Source organism: Octopus bimaculoides, chromosome 3, assembly GCF_046866305.1.
Source record: "Octopus bimaculoides isolate indiv1 chromosome 3, ASM4686630v1, whole genome shotgun sequence".
NCBI lineage: Eukaryota > Metazoa > Mollusca > Cephalopoda > Octopoda > Octopodidae > Octopus > Octopus bimaculoides.
The window spans coordinates 38,236,853-38,259,635 of record NC_142930.1 but is presented as its reverse complement, the minus strand read 5'-3'; the positions used below and the strand labels follow the sequence as shown (position 1 = coordinate 38,259,635).

Below are 22,783 nucleotides of genomic sequence, written 5' to 3'. Positions count from 1 at the left end.
CGAAAAAGCTAAGTATCATTTAAATAGCACTTTGCTGCCTACCTACCACGTATTTGAGTTGTAAAAGTAAGTTACTGTCTGTGTCTGCATGTTATTGTGCATGTATGGATGCATATTTCTCCCCCTATCTTTCTCTCTCTCTCTCGCTCGCTCACACACACACTCGCACACGCACACACGCACACGTAAACTCTTCTGTGCCATTCGCTGGCATCTTCATAGTCACAAAAGCAAGATTAGAATAACTATTAGAGAGAATATCACTGTCTGAAACCTGTCAAAGTAGTGCTTCACACTAGCATAAGTCCACTTACAGAAATCAGGAAGGGAAAAATCTTATGTAAAGAACACAACACACACACATACAAAGGCCTATACACAGACACAAACACCAAAACTTTCAGTCACGCTAGCAAACACTCGCTTATGTATATATGTGTATGAGTTGTCATGAATTTTCGTTTCTTTCCAATGTTATTTCGATTCACACGAAAAATACTTCTATTATAGCGTTTTATATATTTTTTAGCTGTAATTGTGTTTGTAACACTTTTGTTTGTCTTTGAAATATAAATGTATTTTACCTCTCTTCAAAAATATGATGCAGTCGAATAGCAGGTAAAAAGAATGAGCATCCAAGCCACTGCCTCTCGCCGCTTAGAATCAATGTTCTTAATCTGCCAAATCCACTCGAGACATTTGTGTTATGTACGGAGAAAAAACTATTATTGGGAGAACTGCGCAGAAACAATTGTCAAGCTTGTTTGAGGGGCTAATTCAATATCGCAGGCTGTGCATTTCAGGCCAATTTCAACTTGACGTAGATCGAGTGAACGGGATCACGCAACAAGTATTCGCGTCATCTACTAGGAACTTAGCACAGTAAATATAATTCCCCCCATGATACCATCGCACGTGATCTTCATTTCATGGATTAAGTAAAAAAAGAAAAGAAAGAGACTGCCCCCTGTGATTTAGCCGGTCTAACTAAGCAATGATCAGTAAACCTGAGAGGCTGAACATCATAAACAAGCCTGAACGTAGTGCGTATTGCTGAGGAATTCAAAGTGCGTGCTGGACGGTCTGACTGAAATGGGTTGGTGGATTTCAGAGATACTGAAATTCGAAACTGTGCAAGTCTGATGCGGGGACGCAACCGTAATCTGGTCGACAGCGTTTATTTTGGATGTCTTGTTTATAGTGGTTTTTGTTTTCTTTTAGTTTTAAGTGTTGATATGCTAATGAATTGATAGGAACATCTTCAACAAAGTGTGCATATATCTTTTGGATCTTCAGCTATTTGAATTCTACCCAGATCTGAAGAATGCATATTTTCTGTGAATTACGAGAGAGGAAGCTGCTCATTCCTAAGAAAATATCATCATGCACACACACACACACACACACACACACACACACACACATACACACACACACACACACACACACATATATATATATATATGTATATATATATATATATATATATAATCATAAATATATAGGGATTGACAGTAACCGGCTTCTCCAACATACTGAGAATTCAGAAATAGCAATATATATATATATATATATATATATATATATATATATATATTCTGTACAACTCTTTTCTTCTTTCTTTTAGCCCACTTCACACTTCCTTCGTTCTTTCTATTTTTCTTATTCCGCTCCCCCTCACTTACATTTCTTGACCTTCCCTTCAGTCTAACTTTCCCTCCTCTTTTACGTCATTCTGTCCATTTCCTTTTTTTTCTCTCTTTCTCAGCCATCTTTAATTCTTCAATTCTTCTGCCTCTACCTCTCTCCTCTCCTTCCACCTGATCGGTGTTCCACCAGGCCTAAACTTTGACTTGGTTCGAGTACCATCCGTGTAGCAACTCTTATATTTCTTCCTATGACTCACATCTCTTATGTTCCAGCCGTAACGCTTCACTCACACACACTTCTTGTTAATGTCCTGTTGTTTGTATTTGGAATTGTGTACCATTTCTCCGTTTCATTTCGTTCTTGTCTTCGCATACATTCGCTTGCTTTCTTCCAAAGAGTCTAGTGCTCTTAGACTAGATTTTCTTTTGGTCGGCCGGATTGGAGCAGTCTCTATTACAACCGTTTGAAACTGCAAAAACGATCTGGAACCCGACTGTGAATAGGAAGCTCCGAATGACGCGTCCTTTTTTTCCAATCCTCTTTTGTATCGTGTAACTGTCCAGATGTTTTGTTGTTGCTTGTTACGTTCTTGTTCTATTTTTTTTTTTGTTTTCTTATATATATATATATATATATATATATATATTAATGTAGTTTTCAGAGAGATTCAGTGTGACACAATGAAATAAGGATGCTACTTTAAATTACAGGTACAACTCATATTTGCCAGCTGACAAAATGCATCATATCAACCAAGTAATGCAAACAATGAGTTATAAATTATGCACTATGTACATCCACCTCAATAAAGATATACAAAAAGCGTTGTAGCAATTGAAATGTAAAGTTGCTCATTCATATTTTAAAAATACCAAAATAATAAGTTCAGTATTTGTGAAATACAGTTGATATCACGGATTATCATTACGTTGTGGAGGAGTAGGAATGTGACGTGGAACCAAGTGTGCGGGAACCTGTAAGAGTTTTGGAGCCAATGGTTTACAGTAAAATCATTCTTTTGCGTTTGCTAAACTGCTTGGTGTCGCCGAAAGTGGTCATAAAAATTGCTTAATACTGAATAGCGGAAGCTTTGAACTATATGATAATTTCCAACCGACTTAGATTAACTTTATTTTGTTTTAATTTTATATCTTCTCTTATGAATATTTTACTGTGTGACAAGCAGAATTATATGATTATTTCGTTTTCTGAAGGTAAAAGAAAGATTAAGAGGAAGCACAATCACAGTATATCAAAGTTTTTCCTCGTCAATTAATTTCTAGAAAAACAAAGTGTATAAATCCGTTTTGTCTATTTAAAGAAGTACTGACTGGTACTAGCCTAGCCGATGCAACTCTCAACAGAATTCCGATTATTTACCATTGGTCAGCGAAATACCATCACTTTAAATAATAAATTCAACTGTCACTCAATGATACGAGAAAATTAAATATAAACATATGTAGCTTCAGACGCGCACACCGTACGTACATACATAAATTGACACGTCGTTTAATGTTTCTTTTAACTTGAGAAGGTTTACATTATTTATTAATTGACATTTTTATGCTTCAAGTTTTAGAAGTGAAGTGACTGTTAAATCGAACCACGTACAAAGGAAGCGTATGAAATGTCCGAATTTCAAAGAGGCCGTATTGTGGGTCAATCCGAAGGTGGAGTTAGTCAACATAATATCGCAGAAAACAATCGAATCCAACTTTTTACAGTTAATAGAGTGATTGTGCAATTAAAAACAAAGGGGAAAGAATCCACGTCACCTTGCCCAGGTCGACCAGGGCCTTTTGACAGGACCCTTCACTTTGCAAAGGGAAGTGTTGAGGATACTCAACGTTGCAAGGTCTTTTACATAGAAAAATATGTTGATATCAGTCTCGGAACAGTTGTCAGGTATCTTCACAAGCTTGGTTGCTATGGTAGAGCAGCAAGAAGGAATCCACGTCTTCCAGCAGCCAATATGAAGCGAAGAAAAAATTGGGCCAGTGAGGTGGTGAAGAGTTCGGTAGCATTTTGGGACATAGTCATATTCTCTGATGAGTCCAGACTTGCTGTATTTCCTGACAGGGGCCAAATGTGGGCCTGGTGTATCTGTGATCACGAAATGGATAACCTTTAACGACTTTAAATGTCTATTTACTTCTGTCATGTGTCTATACGTAACTTAGATAACTTAGATTGTTTGCAGCCATTATTGACCAAGGCCATGCCTAACTCAATAACAGCGCCTGGAAAAATCATTTTGACTAATTATTTCGGGAAACTATGGACCACTCATGCAGTGAGTTGTTATTGGCTGAGACGTATCCATGTGTAGGTAGTTTATACGGTATTTCCTACCGAAATTTGTCCGGGAACCTTTTGAATGTTGTGATGCCTTTGTCTATTTTAATTTCTTTCGGGATAACATTGAAAGGAGCAGGACCATTTGCAGTGAAGAAATTGTGTCTTTAGGTTTTCTGTTGATGTGGTCTCAACCTTTTCAGGGAACGCATTGCAAGGGGGCCCCAGTCTTGGGTGAATTGTAAACATAATACCGATATGATTGCGATAATATTGGTGGAATATTTTCCACACGATGAAAATAATGCCTCGCTCACTGCGGCGTTGCAGAGAACATGTGTATTTGCATGTGTATGCATGTATATGAATAATACACAAACACATCACAGCACATATACATAAAAAGACAAAGATGTATAAGCAGACAAAGACATATTTATCATAAGACATGGGTATATCTTACACACACACACGTACACACATACGCACACATACATAAGTATATACATGGCTTGATATACATGGCTTGATATACATGGCTTGATATACATGTATGTATCTATGCTAAATATATAGCTATGTATATGTACATTTATATTTGTAGATATTGGTTAAGTCAGGCAACTTCAAAAGAATAGCATTTCAATAATGATTTCATAAAGAGATAGCCATGTGTTTAGGTAAGCGGAAGTATCGACAGTAGTTCACGTAATATTAGTTCCGTTACTAGCCTACAGTGTCGCAGTAGTAGCAACAGCAGCAATGATCGATTTGTAACTATCTTTAATACTAGTAGCGTTCACAGCAGCTGTAGATTTTGTGTTAGATGCAGCGGTAAAGTAATAGTCAAATCCCTTTGTATTGGTAGGTTCAGGAGACGGCTTATATCAGTAATTTTTCTGAATCCCTTCAAAAGTAAATATACGAAGACGAGTCAAAAAGTAATGTATATAAAATTGCATTACTTCATGATATGACCTCGTGTATGCATCCACTAATATCATCTCCAGTGAGTGAAACAACGGCAATTTGCGGCTCAAATAATTTACTGCCATCATAAGACATGAACATAAAATTAATGGCCGATATAAGTTAGACTAATGCTTGACTGGTGAAGACCACCACTGTTATCACACTTGTCACTACTGTTTCTACGGCTACTACATCCACGGTTACTGATTTGGACATTGTTGGTACTGACACTATTGCCAATGTAGCTACTGCTAGAAATACTGTCGCTTCAGCTGCTACTATTGAGACTCTTATTTGGGCCAACATTCTGTCCGCCATTACGATGATCTTCATCAGCAATGACACTCGTACTTCATCTTCAAATATATCAGATATCATGTTCATACTGCACCCAACTCTTCACCAGCTGTTACTACCTCTAAGACTACTAATTCTACGGACGCCATTACCGCTACTGATAATGCCGGCGAAGGAAACTGGTGGTAATGCATGCCTTCTAATAATTCGTTATATGATTTTCCTTTGTAGATGGCAAATATGACCAAAATATATAAGAAATTATTAAATTATAAATTTTGTCTTGGCATTATAAGAAGCTCTGTGTTTATTTATTCTTATATCACTAAGCATCAAATAAAATAGTTTTCTTATGCCTGCGTATACTCACTCATACACACATCAGTATCTGTATGTGTACGTGTTTACTAATCTGTTCTATATGTATCCGAAGGACCCAAAAATATAAGTATGTTTCGCTGATGTGGAATCATAGACGTGTCTAATATTGAAGTAGTCTTTACTTAGATTTCAAGAGAAACGAACATAAATATCAATGATATATTGGAATTAAACAAGCTCAGAAAATAGTATTTTTATTTCGGTAAATGAAAATAGGCTATGCTTGTCTGTATATACCTACACACGTACACGAACACATACAACCACACATGCACACGCACACATCGTTTTAGACATAGCAATGCATGTGACAAACACATTCAATTAAAAACTTTGCATTTCTGTCGTTATAAAGTGATAAATATTGAAATGGTTTACATTTTATGGGCTTTGAGATAAGCATGGCGTCTAGGTAATAAATCGTCACTCCCTCCAAGTCGAACAGTTTTACGTTCTATTCGCATTTTGCGTTGATGCAATACTCTCTAATGTATACAAATGAATTCCTTTGACATCATATATTAATATTCATCTATATGTTCTGTATGATGCAAAATTTTATTTTCTAGTAGTTTAGAAATATACTATTGAATATTTTACTTTTTAAAAGAGTCGTGACTTGCAAACTTCCCACGTAAATTTTTTTTACCATACTTTTCAACTTTGCTACCACCTGAAGGGTCAATATTGTCATTTAAAGTAATGGGATTTTGAAAGAAATTTGTTCGCTAGAAATTACATCATACTAAATGCGTAGGAGATGTTTACTCGAGAGAGAATTATATCTTCTTCAAAGATTACTATTAGGTAAATTTAATAATCTAAAGTGAGAATTTTTACATGTTCCACAGACAAGCTAAAATTCACAGAAAATACAAATGCAAATAACCCGAACGAGATTGGAACTAAGAATTGGCACTGAATATTTCTCATCCTCTTATATATATTTAAAACCAGCATATGCTCTTTAAGAGTGTGCACTGAAAATGTAAAATTCTGGCAACAGCGGAGTGATATCGACAGAACGATAGAATTTGCCTTGAGCAAGAGTTACAAAAACAACAGCAGCACCAAACACACAACATATATCATCTATGATGTATTTCATATTCTATATAACATGAGATACTTCAGAATCAAAAATCAAGTTTGCACATCAAAACATCTGCAAGTGATTTTAATTTGTGTATATAACACAGTTTGTTGATATATTTGGTACTCATTATCATTTATGAAAGAGATGAGCTATAACATAAATGTTGTGTGATTCCTTGATGGCAAGTATATAAACTCTAATTCACATTGAAATTGTTGGAAACTACAGTTGATTTTCGTATGTATTCGGAATTTATCAATGAAATCTATAGTGTAATATATTTTCAAAGTCGATACGTTTCAATCAGACTTATTGCCAATCAGCTCAGATAGATATATTGATTTCATCCGTATTGAAATACTGCTACGACATGCTACTAATAATTTTATACAAAATAAAATATTATATCTTTTATATGTGCTTTGAAGATTACAAATAATATAATCTGATGTTATTGTATATTTAATTCATGGCGATTATTGCATTGTTAAAGCATCAATCGGGTTTCGATTAACTACTAATAATTGTTCACATTTACTTAATTGTGAGTAGTTTAATACAATGTATATGGGAACCAAAATCATACAATTCTATGTGGAGAGATGTAAGAATTCAAGTGTATTAGTGACTAACATCTCTGCATAAATTTGTATATCTATCTCTCTATCTATCCATCTATCATATAAAACATTCATTCATAAATTGCAATTCATAGTATGCTTACGCGCGTTTCAGATAATAAGTAATAAAATGATGTGTTAGTTCTGCACATTTAATCAATCCTTAGTTTATCGACATTATCTTGATCAACGTGAGTGATCTACCTAGATATTAACATACTTCTGATAGAGTTAGTTTCTATCGGGATCAACAAAAGTTTAACAACAATAAGAATCCCTGCTATATGAGCGGAACAGATTTGAAGAGATATATTTTTTCTTAAGTATTTGTTCTTCTAAACCACTTGGTTGCTGCTGTTGAACAATGTTTGGATGTCTTACAATTATATCATATAAGTTTCGTTGTTTCTATTCCTGGCAGAGGAACTGCCTTCAGAGGGTTATAATGGTGCTCTCTAGATCTATTCAATGCAATACTTGATTAAATATAGATTGATTAGCTTTTAAAACTAACGTATTATGCAACACTAGTTTTCTGGAAAGCGCATATACAAATTAAAAATTGCAAATTCTGAATTTACAATATATAAATCTCCCTTTTCCTTTGTAGTTACTATAAATAAAAATGTGAATTCATAAAATATATTCAGAAATGAATGTTACCTTTACTAATTGAACAGTACTACAGGTGTTATTTTGCAATCTACATGAATAAACATAATTCTCAGAGCTCGATATCGTTTGCTAACTTGGATATCTACGTTTCAAATTACTTAAAATTTATTCGAGTGGTTTAAACATATATATGTGTGTATGTGTGTGTGTGTGTGTGCGTGTGTGTATGTGTGTACCCAGAACTATTCCCCAGTCTTTGGAGAGCAGTAGCCACAGGAAGATACACACCAGGCATTCCATTCCTTTCACCGCTCAAAGAGGCGAGCCCCATACTATCCTCGGGTCAGTGCATAGAACGGAACCCCCATTATCAGCAGCGGTGCCCGACAGGATATGCTGGTTTATTCCAGCCACATTATACTGGTTCCGTACCTCTTTGAGCAAAATCAAATTCACTCATCCGTCCACAAAGACTCTCAAAGCTTTCTTGTCATTTTAAAATTCTGTTGCCTCTAACCACCAAAGCTTTCCTCACTCTTCCATCCATCCACACAAACCGAGGTCACAAACCGAGGTCTACCTCTGGTTCTGCTGCCTTCATCACCCTCCTTACCATCCGCTTTTCATCCATCATTACCATGTGGCCAAACCAACTCAACCTTGGTTGTTAGTCTTTCTCTCATTTCTGCTCGCTTCCACACCGCCTCAAATATATATATAAAAACAAGGGTAAAATATTATTAAAATAATAATTAATACCGGCGGTTAGCATGCGTAATAAAAGTCAGAAGACATAAATATGTTTATAATATAAGAGTGTATACAAATTTACACACGGAGAGAAGACCACTATGTGGACTTGTTACATGCAAAAAAGGGCAGTCGAATCCCAAACCTTGAAAAAAAAAAATTTGTTGTATGTAAGTAGGACACTTGAATGAATAAATATCTTAGTTAACTCTGTAACCATAAGTTTTACCATTAATGATTCAATTAACCAAATAATCAATTAATCGATTAATTAACCATCTGTGGCTCGTCAGTAGAGTCGTTGGAAAATGTACAATTATGAAACTATTATACATACCGAAAACACGTACTTATACCTATTCCAGCGACTCTACTGACGAGCCAAATATGGTTAATTACTCGATTAATTTACTAATAAATTGGTTTATCTAATCATTAATGGTGAAACTCATGAGTATGGAGTCAACTGAGATCTTTATTCATTCAAGTGTCCTGCTCGCATACAATCAATGTGCCATAAATAAGAATGCTTTTTCGTGGTTTGGAATTTGACTGCCCTTTTTAGCATGTAAGAAATCCATATGGTGGTCTTCTCAACGGGTATAAATTATTATACACTATTTCATATATACACGCACACATAAACACGCACACACATTGAATGATTCATTTAGTGATTGATTGATTTGATTGGGTTATTGATTGAGTGGATAATTGAAAGCCTGGTGATTTCGGCGGCACATAATGATAATAATAAAGACAATAAGAATAAAATAATAATAATTATTATTATTTTATTATTAATTGCAAAGACAAAAGCACATGAAAAATTAGCTAGCAGATGGGAACAGAAACCTCTGCATGGCAAGTATGTGGCTCGTAGCAAACAAGCTGATGTCGACCAGAAACACACGCATCAATGGATACGAAGATCAGGGCTAAAAGCAGAGAGTGAAGTTTTCATATTAGCTGCTCAAGACCAAAGCTTATTAACCTGGAACTACTAAGCCAATTTGATAAAAAAAAATGTAGCTGACCCAAAATGCCGATTCTGTAACGATGAGATTAAAACTATAGACCACCTAATTCCAGGGTGTAGAGTCTTAGCACCTGTAGAATATAAAGCAAGACATGACAATATGTCGGCATTATAAAATCAAAGGACAAGAATGAAATGCAAAGAGATCACTTCAAACAGATTGAAGAGAGACCTTTCCATGGTCAATTTTGGGGAGTCATTGAAGACGTTTGTAGAAAATTCAGGGTTTAGGTAAAAATTAGGTGGGGGTAATTAAAAAAAGAAACAGATAGCCTGATTGTAACAGCGAAAGATTATGCGATAAAAACAAACAACTTTACAAAAAATATATATGGAGAGAATGTGTTAGAAAAATGCAGAATCTGCGGAATTTGGAACTTGACAGTGGCACACATTGTGGAAGAATGTTCCAAGTTGGCTCTAGAAAAATATAAGAAATGGAGACATGACCAGGTGGTAAAAATTTTACACTTGAAACTGCTGCAAGAAATGGAGATTTGAAGCTGGAGACACATAGCATAATCATCGGGTCGAAAGAGTACTGGTGCCGCAGAAATGTAAGATTTTGTGGGACTTTCCTATTCAAAAGGACAAGAAGTTAGAAAACAACAGCCCGGATATAACATTCATGGATAAGGAAAAGCGAAGTTGCTTAGTAATCGACACACTATTCTCGTTTTTGATTCCAGGATCGTAAAGAATGAGGACGGAAAACAAAATAAAAGACAATCCCTTAAAATTTGCAATAGGAAGAATTTGGAGTATGAGAACTGAAAAGGTCGTGCCTATATTAATTGGTACATTGGGAACAGAAAGCACCTATATGGACAAATGGCTGGAGGAGATTGGAATAGAATGCCCTGTAGAGCGTCTAGAGAATATTTGTCTGATAGAAACAGCAAGGATTATCAGGAAGATTCTAAGCACTAGGAACACATCTGAAAATTTGTGGACACAGAAATTTACAGTTAGTAAACCATTACACACATAGATCCTGTCAGGAATAAGACCGAACCTGATGCAGTATCAGACAATGGCACACATAGTTTCTGATCTTAACCGGTCGAAAATGCAATCATGTACATGTTTTCCCTTGGTATAGAGGCTTGACGACAGCAAATATTCTGCTCAATACTCCATAACTTAATTACCAGTTGGTCGACCATAAATAGTTGAAGATGTTCCTTTGTGATTGAAGATTTTTGCATCTCTGATCACAATCAAGAACAGTGGAGGAGCATCATAGTCATGTATTGAGAGGAGCTGCTTGGGGATTTAAAAATAAAACTCTGGAAACATGAACGTCTTCTTCATCATCCTTAAACAAACCGTATTCTGGAACCTTTAAGCGGGAAGGGTACAGGGCCTGAAGGAAATTGTAACTGGGACCCACCTGCAAGATCATGTGCTGATTCTTTTAATATGAGATTACCAGTCGCGCACGTATGGTTGTGATACATGGCGCGGTGTAAGCTTATCAGACGGGTTGAACGATGGGTATATTATTACCCCTGTGTATATTTGTACCCTCCTCTCATTCGCTGATCTCCCATTCAACAATAATAGTTATTATTATTTTATTCTTTTATTCGTTTCAGTCATTGTGACTGCGGCCATGCTGAAGAACCGCCTTTAGTCGAGCAAATCGACCCCAGGACTTATTCTCTGTAAGCCTAGTACTTATTCTATCGGTATCTTATGCCGAATCGCTACGTTACAGGGACTAAACACACCGGCATCGTTGTCAAGCGATGTTGGGACACACGCATGCATAGCACATATACACACGCATACATACATATATACATACATATATATGCGACGGGCTTCTTTCAGTTTCCGTCTACCAATACCACTCACAAGGGTTTGGTAGTCCCGATGCTATAGTAGAAGACACTTGCCGAAGGTGCTACGCAGTGGGATTGAACCTGGAAACATGTGGTAGGTTAGCAAGCAACTTATCACACAGCCACTCCTGCGCCTATAATAATAATAATAATAATAATAATAATAATAATAATAATAATAATAATAATAATAATAATAATAATTTATTTTAATAGTAACATTTCGGTGAATGTAAGATTTTTTTTTTTTTTCATATCTCATAGACTGTTATATAATACATTTAATATACAGAATTATTCACTAACATTATTATAGTTTGTTCACCTCCTCAGATATCATTTTGTGAAGACACGATCAAACTCTTAAATATCCCGGTGATGCATATTAATGTCACATGAATGGCCATTTCGACAACATGCAAATAAACGGTATACATAAAGCCTACATAAGTTACATCAAGTAAGATTTAACTCAATTAATCATATTAAAAGATATAAAACTAAATCAAAATAAAGTCGAAATTAAGTTCGTCGGAAATTATTGCATACATCAAAGCGTTCACCATTCAACGATATAAAACCGTTTTCATGACATCTTTTGGCGACGCTAAGCAGTTACAACACCCGGGCACTTAAAAGAACGTGTATAGTGTAACCGTTCCCACTTATACATTTTCAGGCCGCATGCACACATATAGATTTTTGCATCATTTATATAAATAGGTCTTTATCTACTGTCATATAAATGACCATACTGCCTAGATATCTGTACACGCAATATGCATATGGAACAGCGAAATACAAACACAATTAAGCTTCTCCTTTACTTAATACATCAAGCAAACAGAAATGGTTGTGATCGTCATTGTACTCCAGGTAAACATGTCGAATGCTGAAGCTGATGTAAATCAACAGTCAAACGTGTAACACTATGATTGCACTACACAGTTAAGATGATACATGCTTAGAGAATCATAACCAAAATAGATTGAAATAAGGCTTGAATCTGTTTCAGATATCCATTCGAGTGTTTTCAAGGCCGTTACCTATATTTCAGTCTATCAATCAATCGATGCATAAAATTGAACGATGAACACCCTCAAATTCATATCCGAAATAGTTGTAAGCCTAAGATAAATAAATAATTATTTTTTTTCTTTTAAAATAAATGTGTGCATAACCCATTCTTTCTACTCATGTTATGTATATGTATATATATATATATATATATATATATATATATATATATATATATATATATATATATATATCAAGAGAGTGAGAGAGAGAAATTGATCTGTGTGTCCATATGTATGTGTGCTTTTGTGCGTGTAATAGTTGGACTTTGAGTGGCATCGCTAACTCCTAACATGAAGGCAGACGAAATTTTGCCGATTTTGTCCGGCTTGTTAATGATCCTGCTATATCGGAACATACACAGGTTCAGTAGAAAATTGTAAACATGTTTATATATTAATGCTTTCCAACAAATTTATCCTTGTTCGGTGTTTCTTCAAGATGTCAGAGACTGAAACCATTCTCCAGTTTCTATGAAAACATTCCTCTCCCCGTTTTCTTGCAGCAGAATGTGTTTTGTCAAGCATTAAACTTTATTTGAGTTACTATTAATGATGATAAACCATGTTCGAGATTTCTTTCTAAAAGCAACACAATGTTGGTAGTTGAAGGGTGTCCAATTGTTTTCATTCGATGTAGGGTAATGTATACTCAATGTTGATATCAATAGTAAAAATTATAATTCACATGTAACTTCAATTCATGCATACAATTCTCACTTTAAACTGAACTTATGATATTACTGCGTATAATTGAACAGAATGAAGGTAGTTTTATATTATCTACAATTGACGGATATGTGTCCTCATCTTTTTCGTTGTTAAGACAACGTTTCGGCTGATATACCCTCCAGGCTTCCTCAGGTGTCTTGTGGAATTTCGAATCCGAGTTCCCATTCCAAAGGTATTTTTCGATGTTATTATTATTATTATTCATATTATTATTATTATTATTCAGGTCACTGCCTGGAATCGAAATCGGAATTTTAGGGATAGACCACGCTCTTAACTACTATGACATATGCCCGTGGGCAATTAACGAGTGAATTTTAGGGCTTATAAATCTAATATTCTCCTATCCTTAGTACCGGTTTCCATATACTGTTCATTTCTGCACTCGGTCTGCTTAGGAGATTGTTGTGTCCTAGCATATGTGCTGCTGCTTTTAGTTTTCGTATTTTCCAGTGGTGTTCTCTGTCTATTATTTTAACTTCATTCCACATGGGGAGGTGGTTCCATTTTTCCATACATTATCAGCTATACCCGATTTATCAATATTTCCCCGTATCACAGCTTTGCGAGGTTTTTCTACCCGTATTTTGAGGGGCCGGCATGTTTCACCTTTGTATAACCTACCACAGCTGCATGGGATGGAGTACATGCAGTTCTTAGTCATATTCTCTTCTATTGGTGGTTTTACTCGAAACAGATATTTGCGAAGAGTTGTATTACTCTGGAATACTGCCCTGATGTCATATGGACCGCATATCTTTTCTGTCTTTTCGGAGAGGCCTTTCACTTAAGCTAAACTGACTGTGGACAGTTTATCGGTTTCATCCTCTCTTTTCTTCATAACTGGCGTATGGGAATATGCTTTTGAGGCAGTTATTGCTTAATAGATTGTTACTGAGCTTGATCATTACTTCGTGCTGGGAATCACGATCGCTACTTATATTCATTGCTCGATGTTTTAGGCACTGAGCAATGCTTCTCTTTACACTGTATGAATGGTGGTAGTTGAAGTTGAGATATCGTCCAATGAAGGTCCGCTTGCGGTATACGGATGTTCTAAATCCATACTTGGTGCGGTTCAGGAATGCTAGCTGATTGTCTTTTTTTTTTTTTGTACATAATGTAAATAATTTCTCATGAGTTAAATATAGAACTGAAAGTATTTTTGTTTTCATAAGAAATATATCTGCAATACTATGAATTTCAAATAACTCATCGGTTAATTTGAAAGCTTCTGTATAGAGGAAAATTCCTCTTTTTTAAATTATGGGTATGGTTTGATGTGCATTTCTCTTAATGGCACAATTCGTCGTAATTATTTCGGTAGAGGAGGCGCAATGGCCCAGTGGTTAGGGCAGCGGATTCGCGGACATAGGATCGCGGTTTCGATTCCCAGACCAGGCGTTGTGAGTGTTCATTGAGCGAAAAACACGTAAAGCTCCACGAGGCTCCGGCAGGGGATGGTAGCGAACCCTGCTGTACTCTTCCACCACAACTTTCCCTCACTCTTACTTCCTGTTTCTGTTGTGCCTGTAATTCAAAGAGTCAGCCTTGTCACACTGTGTCACGCTGAATATCCCCGAGAACTACTTTAAGGGTACACGTGTCTGTGGAGTGCTCAGCCACATGCACGTTAATTTCACGAGCAGGCTGTTCCGTTGATCGGATCAACTGGAACCCTCGACGTCGTAAGCTACGGAGTGCCAACAACATTTCGGTAGAACAAATTTGTGTGAGCTGATAGAATCGTTACAGCATCGGAAAAATTATTTGGGGTAATTCTTGTGGTTGCTTACATTCTTCCAGATGTTTTCATTTAGATACCGCCGAGAAAAACTCCGCAACTCATTTATAAATACAGTAACATTTTAGTTTTGGAGTCGATATAATTCACTAAATTTCTCCCATTAAACTTCACGATTTGTACCTAAATTATAAACCATTATTTTGTAATATTACTTACCTAAAATTCCAGATTAAATAATCAGCTTCCATCAATATTTATTTTACCGTCTCTCTTATTTATATTCCGTCTACCTGCCCAAATATTAGACTGGATATTAGATTTGTTTTTGTTTTTTTTAAATCTTGCTGTCTTGGCTTAACGTCTTCCAGCAAAAGTTTCTGATATCGAATTCAATTAAGTTACTAAAATCTGCATCATTAGTTTTTTTATGCCTGATTCCTAAATTTCAATGATTGGATATTTTAATTTTTAGCTCTTCTTATCTCTCCAAAATATATTATCTTGCACATAATGTATGTGTGTGTGTGTGTGTGTGTGTGTGTGTGTGTCTGTATGTCTGTTTGCGTGTGTGTGTATACCCTTATATATATGTGTTTGTGTCTGAAATGTTAAAATTTATTCTAGTCATTCTTCATTCATACTTTGATATCCTGTTACTATTATAGATATTTCCTTTAATTGTCTATAGATTGTCTGTATCGAATCTTCAAAGTTGTAAATAATAGCCTGTTACATATTAATTTATGAATATTTTATTTTTCTCAATACACTTACTTGCTAATATATTTCTTTGTAACTACATAACACTTTAAAATATATTTAGCATTTTAAGTATACTTATCTGTCCATTATTATGTGTTTATATAATTATTTATATCATAACAATTATGTCACAAATACTTATGTTTCCTGATAGGTCGACTCCCTTTTCATTCTTTTGGAATGAATAATTCAATCTTAAATTTGGTCTTATAAAAATTTATTCTGGCAATAAGTTACTTCGTTAATTAAACTTTTAAACTCATCTAAATTTCCAAGCCATGTCTTCTTTATTTTCGTATTGTAATATCAGAGATAAATGAAGGTGGTGATTTGACAGAATCGTTAACACACCGGGCAAAAAGTTTTGCGGCATTTTCTCCGTCTTTACGATCTGCGTTCAAGTCGCGACGAGGTCGAATTGCTTTCCATCAATTTGGTGTACAATATTTGATTACTTGGAGAGCCTTGTCACCGATATGACCGATTTACCCTCTTTCCCGAAATTGCTGGCCTTTCTGCTAAAATTTGGAACTAATATTAGTGATAAATGAATATATATATATACCTACTTGTGTCAAGGCAATTATATTATGCGCTTCTCAGATTTCAGCAGTCTCAAATTTACAGTCGTCTATTAGAGCCTTACAAATTCAAATCGACTTTTTTTCCGTTCTACGTACACTTTTGCAATATGTCAACCGCAAAAATTGGCGAGCTGGCAGAAACGTTAGCACGCCGGGAGAATTGCTTAGCGATATTACGCCTGTCTTTATGTTCTGAGTTCAAATTCCGCCGAGGTCGACTTTACCTTTCATACTTTCGGAATCGATAAATTAAATACCAGTTGCGTACTGGGATCGATCTTATCTAGTGGCCGCCTCACCCAAAATGTTGGGCCTTGTCTTTAGAGTAGAAAAGAATATGTCATTCCCTCAGTGTCCAATGTAAGGGTGCTTAGGTTTTCAGCTACGAAAAAGCTCTCCACTGAATGTAGACATATTGATGCATTATACACACGAGAAACACGATATTCTTTAAGAATAGTTATCACTATTTAAAGTTTTGTTCATGTTTAAAATTCCTTCCAATAGCGTGTTAACAAATACCATCCCCAATACCTTTTCGAATAGCAATTAGAATGAATCTAATCTTTTTCACTATATATTAAACGATAATATTGATAGAATTCTTCGTGGAAATCAACAACTTCTAACATAAATAAAATTGTTTTGATTGTTTAGTATTTGTTTTTCATTTTAAAACACAACATCCGTAAAAAGAATTAAGACACAATGAGCAAAGCTCTGCAGGGTATATTCGTCTATCTGATATGGTGGCTAAATTACAATCTACCTCACCCAAAGGTATGAAGAGCATATTAGATTGGTTTGAGATGAATTATATATGAAAAGTTATAACAATCTCGGAAAGAACTAGATTCCCCATTCACAGTACTTCAGCTCGTTCAGTGCAAGGCTTAGGACAGACCAATATCAACAGCGGTGACGTGACGAAATATGTTCACTTCACATCAATCCGTGTACATCTGAATTGCAAGACCAAGTAACAGGTGATGAAAAAGTTTAAAATATCAATGAAAACAATTTTAGTGATAGCATATACTCAACGTTATTATCTGTATAAAATGTGATGCTACTTAAACAAATATATTCTGAAAAGGAACGAAAGAGTGAGCATGCTTGTACATAGAACTGCATTTATCTGCAGATGAAATTTTTCGAACACCGAGAACTGATTTATATGTCACTGCCTCTGAAATAACAAATCGTTAGGGGTTTATGCGTAATTCAGCATTGAGAAATATTTATATATTCGCATGGAATCGTCAATATACTTCGAATTAGCTTTTAGTTCCTATATACGCCTTATCCTGTGAGAATTATTCTGACATAAATCTTTCTTGAAACTCATTCTACCATAAATTTACAAACCGTAATCTCACATTAAAAACACAGGTAAGACTGAAAGATAGTGTCTCCTTCTTCTCTCATTAATAAACAATAATCTGGTGGATCAAATTAAATCCTTAATGTCGGTGGCTTGTAAACACACCGAAACATTACTTAAATTACACAGTTTTAAATGTAAATTATCTCTCTTCGAAATCTTTCACTTATACTTGAAATACTGGTTTCTTTGAAATTTTGGCACAATGTCACTAACTTAGTTGGAAGGGGTTGCGCTGATTAGAACGATCCCAATAATGAAAAGTTCAATTTTATCTACCCCCGGAAGAATTAAAGGCAAAATCGAACTCTGAGAAATGTGAACGCAGGGCGTAAAGGTGGACGAAATGCCGCTACAATTTTTTCCCAGCGCGTTAACTATTCTGCCAGTCCTCCGCCATTTACGTATACATGTAATATTAAAAAGCTGATGAAGTCATGTGCCACAATAAATTTGGAAGCCAATATTTTTCCCACAGTAAACATGAGATACGATTATAATCTGTTGTTTTTCACCTTGAAGTGACCGTAAAACATACATCTATATGCAAGTTGTTAAACTAAAATAACTATTTCCTAAATTTTACGCCTTTTATAGCTTTTCAATATAACTCTTTAGAGGAAAAATTTAAATCATATCCAAAGGAGGATATTTACGATTTAGATAAACATGTCACGGGCTCAAAGCAATCAATCAGTTTGGCGATTTCTTCCTGGAATGTAACTACAATTTTGGTTTAATCACCTATAATATTTACTTGACATTTGTCAAGACCGCAGTACGATAGGTATAAAATTTATGCCGCACATGTTTTTGACTGCCTATACACGATAGCGTGACTTCCCTTACGCCTATAAAGTTTGGCAGTTGTTGATAACAGTCCCATATTTGGTTTTTTAGTTGCATTTTTTTAACAACCTACATATATTAGAGACAGTTTTGAACAACTCAACCCCATATCATTTGTAAATGCCTGTCGCTGGCCATGATTATATGCGATTCACGAACTTAGAAAGAGAGTCTATATTTCATCTCTCTTCAAGGGGTAAAACATCCTGTCTCTGCTGCTGGAATCTAAAGACAATTCTTTGTAAAGGAATATTGAATCGTTTAAATATCGGATATATACCTCAGGGAAGATTCCAATTTGAGATATATTATTTTCTACGTAGATTTAATTCAGATTTCTATAGGAAATAATAGAATATTAGACTACCAGATTCGGTAAATAATTAGGTACAACCAATTTTGTTTTGATTAACTATATTAGCAAGTTTATTTAGATAATTATAGTGTTATTTTCACTTATTTATTCGGTATTATTTGCTACCTATTGAGCGTAACATTTCGATATACTTATTTTTTTACGTATATAAGGTTACCAGTTGTACGCAATGAGAATTTTTAAATATCACTCAGTTTTCGTATCAAAAACTGGCTCATCACTATGAACACATTTTTAAACATAAATTTAGTCCCTATTTTATGATATTATAACCGACATCTTTGCAATTATGTTCTAATACAGAGCATAATTATTTAATCAGTCAAATACTAGAGTAACATCTATTTAGTGTATAATCGTGACGGGTAATAGCAAACGTGTGTTGAATACATAATATGTGGTTGCCTGGTTAACAGGGCTACAGATAAGTCCTACGCTTATAAGTGAAGTGTTTAATTAAACCTACAAAAAATCACTAAAATCTCAGGATTTCATCAATGAGTGTATGCACCATATATCTATATGTGTGTATATGTGTGTGTGTTTGTGTGTCTGTGTGTGTTTATATGTATACACGTGTGTACGTTTTTGTATATATATATATATATATATATATAGATATGCAGGGCAGGGAATCATCAAGTAGTAATAAAATTAATGATTAACGATTCTGCCGGGTAGCTCAGTATGAAAAAACCTTTTTCGGTAAAATTTATAATCATAAATATATAGGGATTGACAGTAACCTGCTTCTCCAACATACTGAGAATTCAGAAATAGCAGTCAAAGAACTACTGATTTCAAAACTACAAATTATTACTCCAGATTGATAGCGATATTTTTGATACACACAGAACAAAAAACAATAGAGAAGAGTAAAAAACACCTGCCTAAAGGCAGGTGTTTTTTACTCTTCTCTATTGTTTTTTGTTCTGTGTGTATCAAAAATATCGCTATCAATCTGGAGTAATAATTTGTAGTTTTGAAATCAGTAGTTCTTTGACTGCTATTTCTGAATTCTCAGTATGTTGGAGAAGCAGGTTACTGTCAATCCCTATATATTTATGATTATATATATATATATATATATATATATATATATATATACAACTAACGGTTACGAACCTCATTCAGGGATAGCACAATCCTATGAAAGTACTGGTTAAATACCTATACAAAAGGTATTGAACATTATATTTAATACTCAACTACAAGTAAACTATATAAACCGTGGTTTCAATATATTATATTAATAGGATGAGAGATGTAATTAATAAATTATTATTTATTAATTAGAAAATTAAGAAACATCACTTGCATCTGTTTCAGTTCAGGCTCTCAGAAAATTAATCAATTAAATTTAAAATTTAAAATTACTTCAGAAGTAAGATAAAGGCATACAAAGTAGCTGTTCAATTTCCTCATGTTGAGTAAGCAACGGTATGCAGCCGTTTACTCAACATGAAGAAATTGAACATATACACAAAACAGTTTTTTTTTTAAAAAGCGTTGCAAATAAGTATTCGTTGCTCTTTAAAAGTAACGTGAAGTAATAACGATCAGAAAAATGCAGCAAATTAACAGTTTTGAAAAGAATAAAGAATCTTTACAATTGACTGGAGAAAACTAAAATCAAAATATAACTGCAGATACCATTAAAAAGTGGCATTTTCTCAAAACTTAAATGTTACTAAGAGGCTTTTGAAATGCATTTGTATAGACGTAAAGCTGCATTGAAATTGTTTTATTTCTTTATCAAAAATGTTCTTATAAAATGTAGAGACAAAAGAACTTCCCTAATGTTAGTTACTCTTAATATCATGGAATAAAATCCTTCGTCAACTGATTCATAACAGGCAAATAGTAGTAAATGTTACAGGTGTGTAACAAATGATCGCTGGCGGGAAAATTTGCCAAATACTACAAATCTTCCCGAGTGTATAAGCATATTTTTCTTCTTATTACCTATATCATTAAGCCATTTAGGGAGATTAAAAGGATCCGTTGAATGATAGTTATAATTGTTGTATACATAAATATTTTACGACATTGATTCTTCTCTAAATTGAATGCGTGTGAAAATTATGCTGGGATAAATTTGTTACACGATAAATATCACGTGCAACAAACACAAATTGGCAGACGAAAGAAGAAAGAATATCTACTGTGTATGGCTATGAAATATTTCCTAAACAACATCCAGTCATCTTAAATAAAATAAAATGTTACATGGTAATATTGACTCATGTATATTCATAAATAAACGTGTTATGTGAAGCTGGAAGATATTTGAACATGCAACTCATAGTTACGCTCAAAACTGATTATGTACAATGAAAATACGTACTTTCCAAATACGCAGAATGAATACAAATTAATGTAGATGTATTATATAAGGGAAAGTCAAAACATTATCTGCATTTCACCAAAAATTGTTTTAGTTTGGCTGCACCACGTTCAGCGCTAACGTGGTAAAAGGCGGTGCTCTTGTAGTTACGCAACCGAGGTTTGACCTTTGTCCCTCCAGTTTTCTATTTTGCATTACAGATTGAACATGGCCGTTTTCTTAGCAGTATATGTACCAAGGAAGAACAGATGGCTTGAAACTGTAAAAGGCTGAAATATCCTATAATACAGCAGCAGAAAGGGAAAATACAATTTATTCCGAAAACTTACCAGAGACTAGATATAAATCGAAAAGTTTAAGTAGCAGGCTTCGTCAGGGATTTGAAACCGCAACTCCAAACTACAGAATAATAACACATTATACCTCCTCAAACACAAGCAGTTGATACCATCACAATAATTACTGGCTCTGTGCTAATATTTGAAACCATTAAAAGGCGGCGATCTGGCAGAAACGTTAGCACGACGCGCGATAAATTACCAGTTGCGTACTGGAGTTAATCTAATCGACTGGCCCTCTCTCCAAAAATTTCGGGCATTGAGCCGAGAGTAGAAAAGAATATTTGAAACCACTAGAACAGATACGAGAACAAGAAACATTAGAAATAGAAAGGCAATTACAACAGCTAATTCAGCTAGTGCAATACACACTCACTCACACACATACATACACATACACCCACGCATACGCGTACACACAGACATACACACACTCACATCCGTGTAATCCCTTCATTAATTCGGAAGTTATCTGTGACTGAAATTTTGACAGCAATGCCTTGTAAGACTGATGAACCGTTACAAGCGAAACTCAAAAATAATTGCCACTGTTAATTCGTTTTCAACAATCTATGTAGACTCTCTTCTTCCAACTCTTATATATCTCTTCTCTCTCTCTGTCATTTGTGAGCATTTTGCTGGTGAAGATAGTCCTTTTAAGATTTATAAACATCTGAATACCCCAAAATACCAGTAATACACCCACAATGTGGAGTGTATGTGAACAGGTATATGGTAAAATAAAATTACCATAATTGTATAATTTCAGTATTAATTGCCTAAATATTATGCGAACGAATTGTGTTTGTAATTTTATAAGACATAATGTTTACAAAGTACCCATATGAACAGTAAATATAAATGTGTAGACTAAAACGAACAAAAGATTATACGTTGAGCAAACTTTCGTAGTTGTAATGAAATTATAAGAGTAAATAATGTCTTGCTGCAGAGAGTAGAACAAGTGGTCATTGAAGAAGTGTTATCAAGAAAGAAGATATATAATTGAGGTAGCTGTATTAG

General features: G+C 34.7%; 1 protein-coding gene across 1 annotated transcript; it reads left to right on the top strand.

Moving 5' to 3' along the window:
* Nucleotides 1–3,280: 3,280 nt before the first annotated feature.
* On the top strand, nucleotides 3,281–3,784 carry LOC106877717 (uncharacterized). Its single transcript, XM_014926676.1, has one exon. It carries the CDS (start codon nucleotides 3,281–3,283, stop codon nucleotides 3,782–3,784), a length of 504 nt encoding a protein of 167 aa, XP_014782162.1.
* The last annotated feature ends 18,999 nt before the right edge of the window (nucleotides 3,785–22,783 follow it).

Bases quoted from the DNA above. Each gene is read 5' to 3' on its own strand.
- LOC106877717 (XM_014926676.1), top strand. From the start codon at position 3,281: ATGTCCGAATTTCAAAGAGGCCGTATTGTGGGTCAATCCGAAGGTGGA.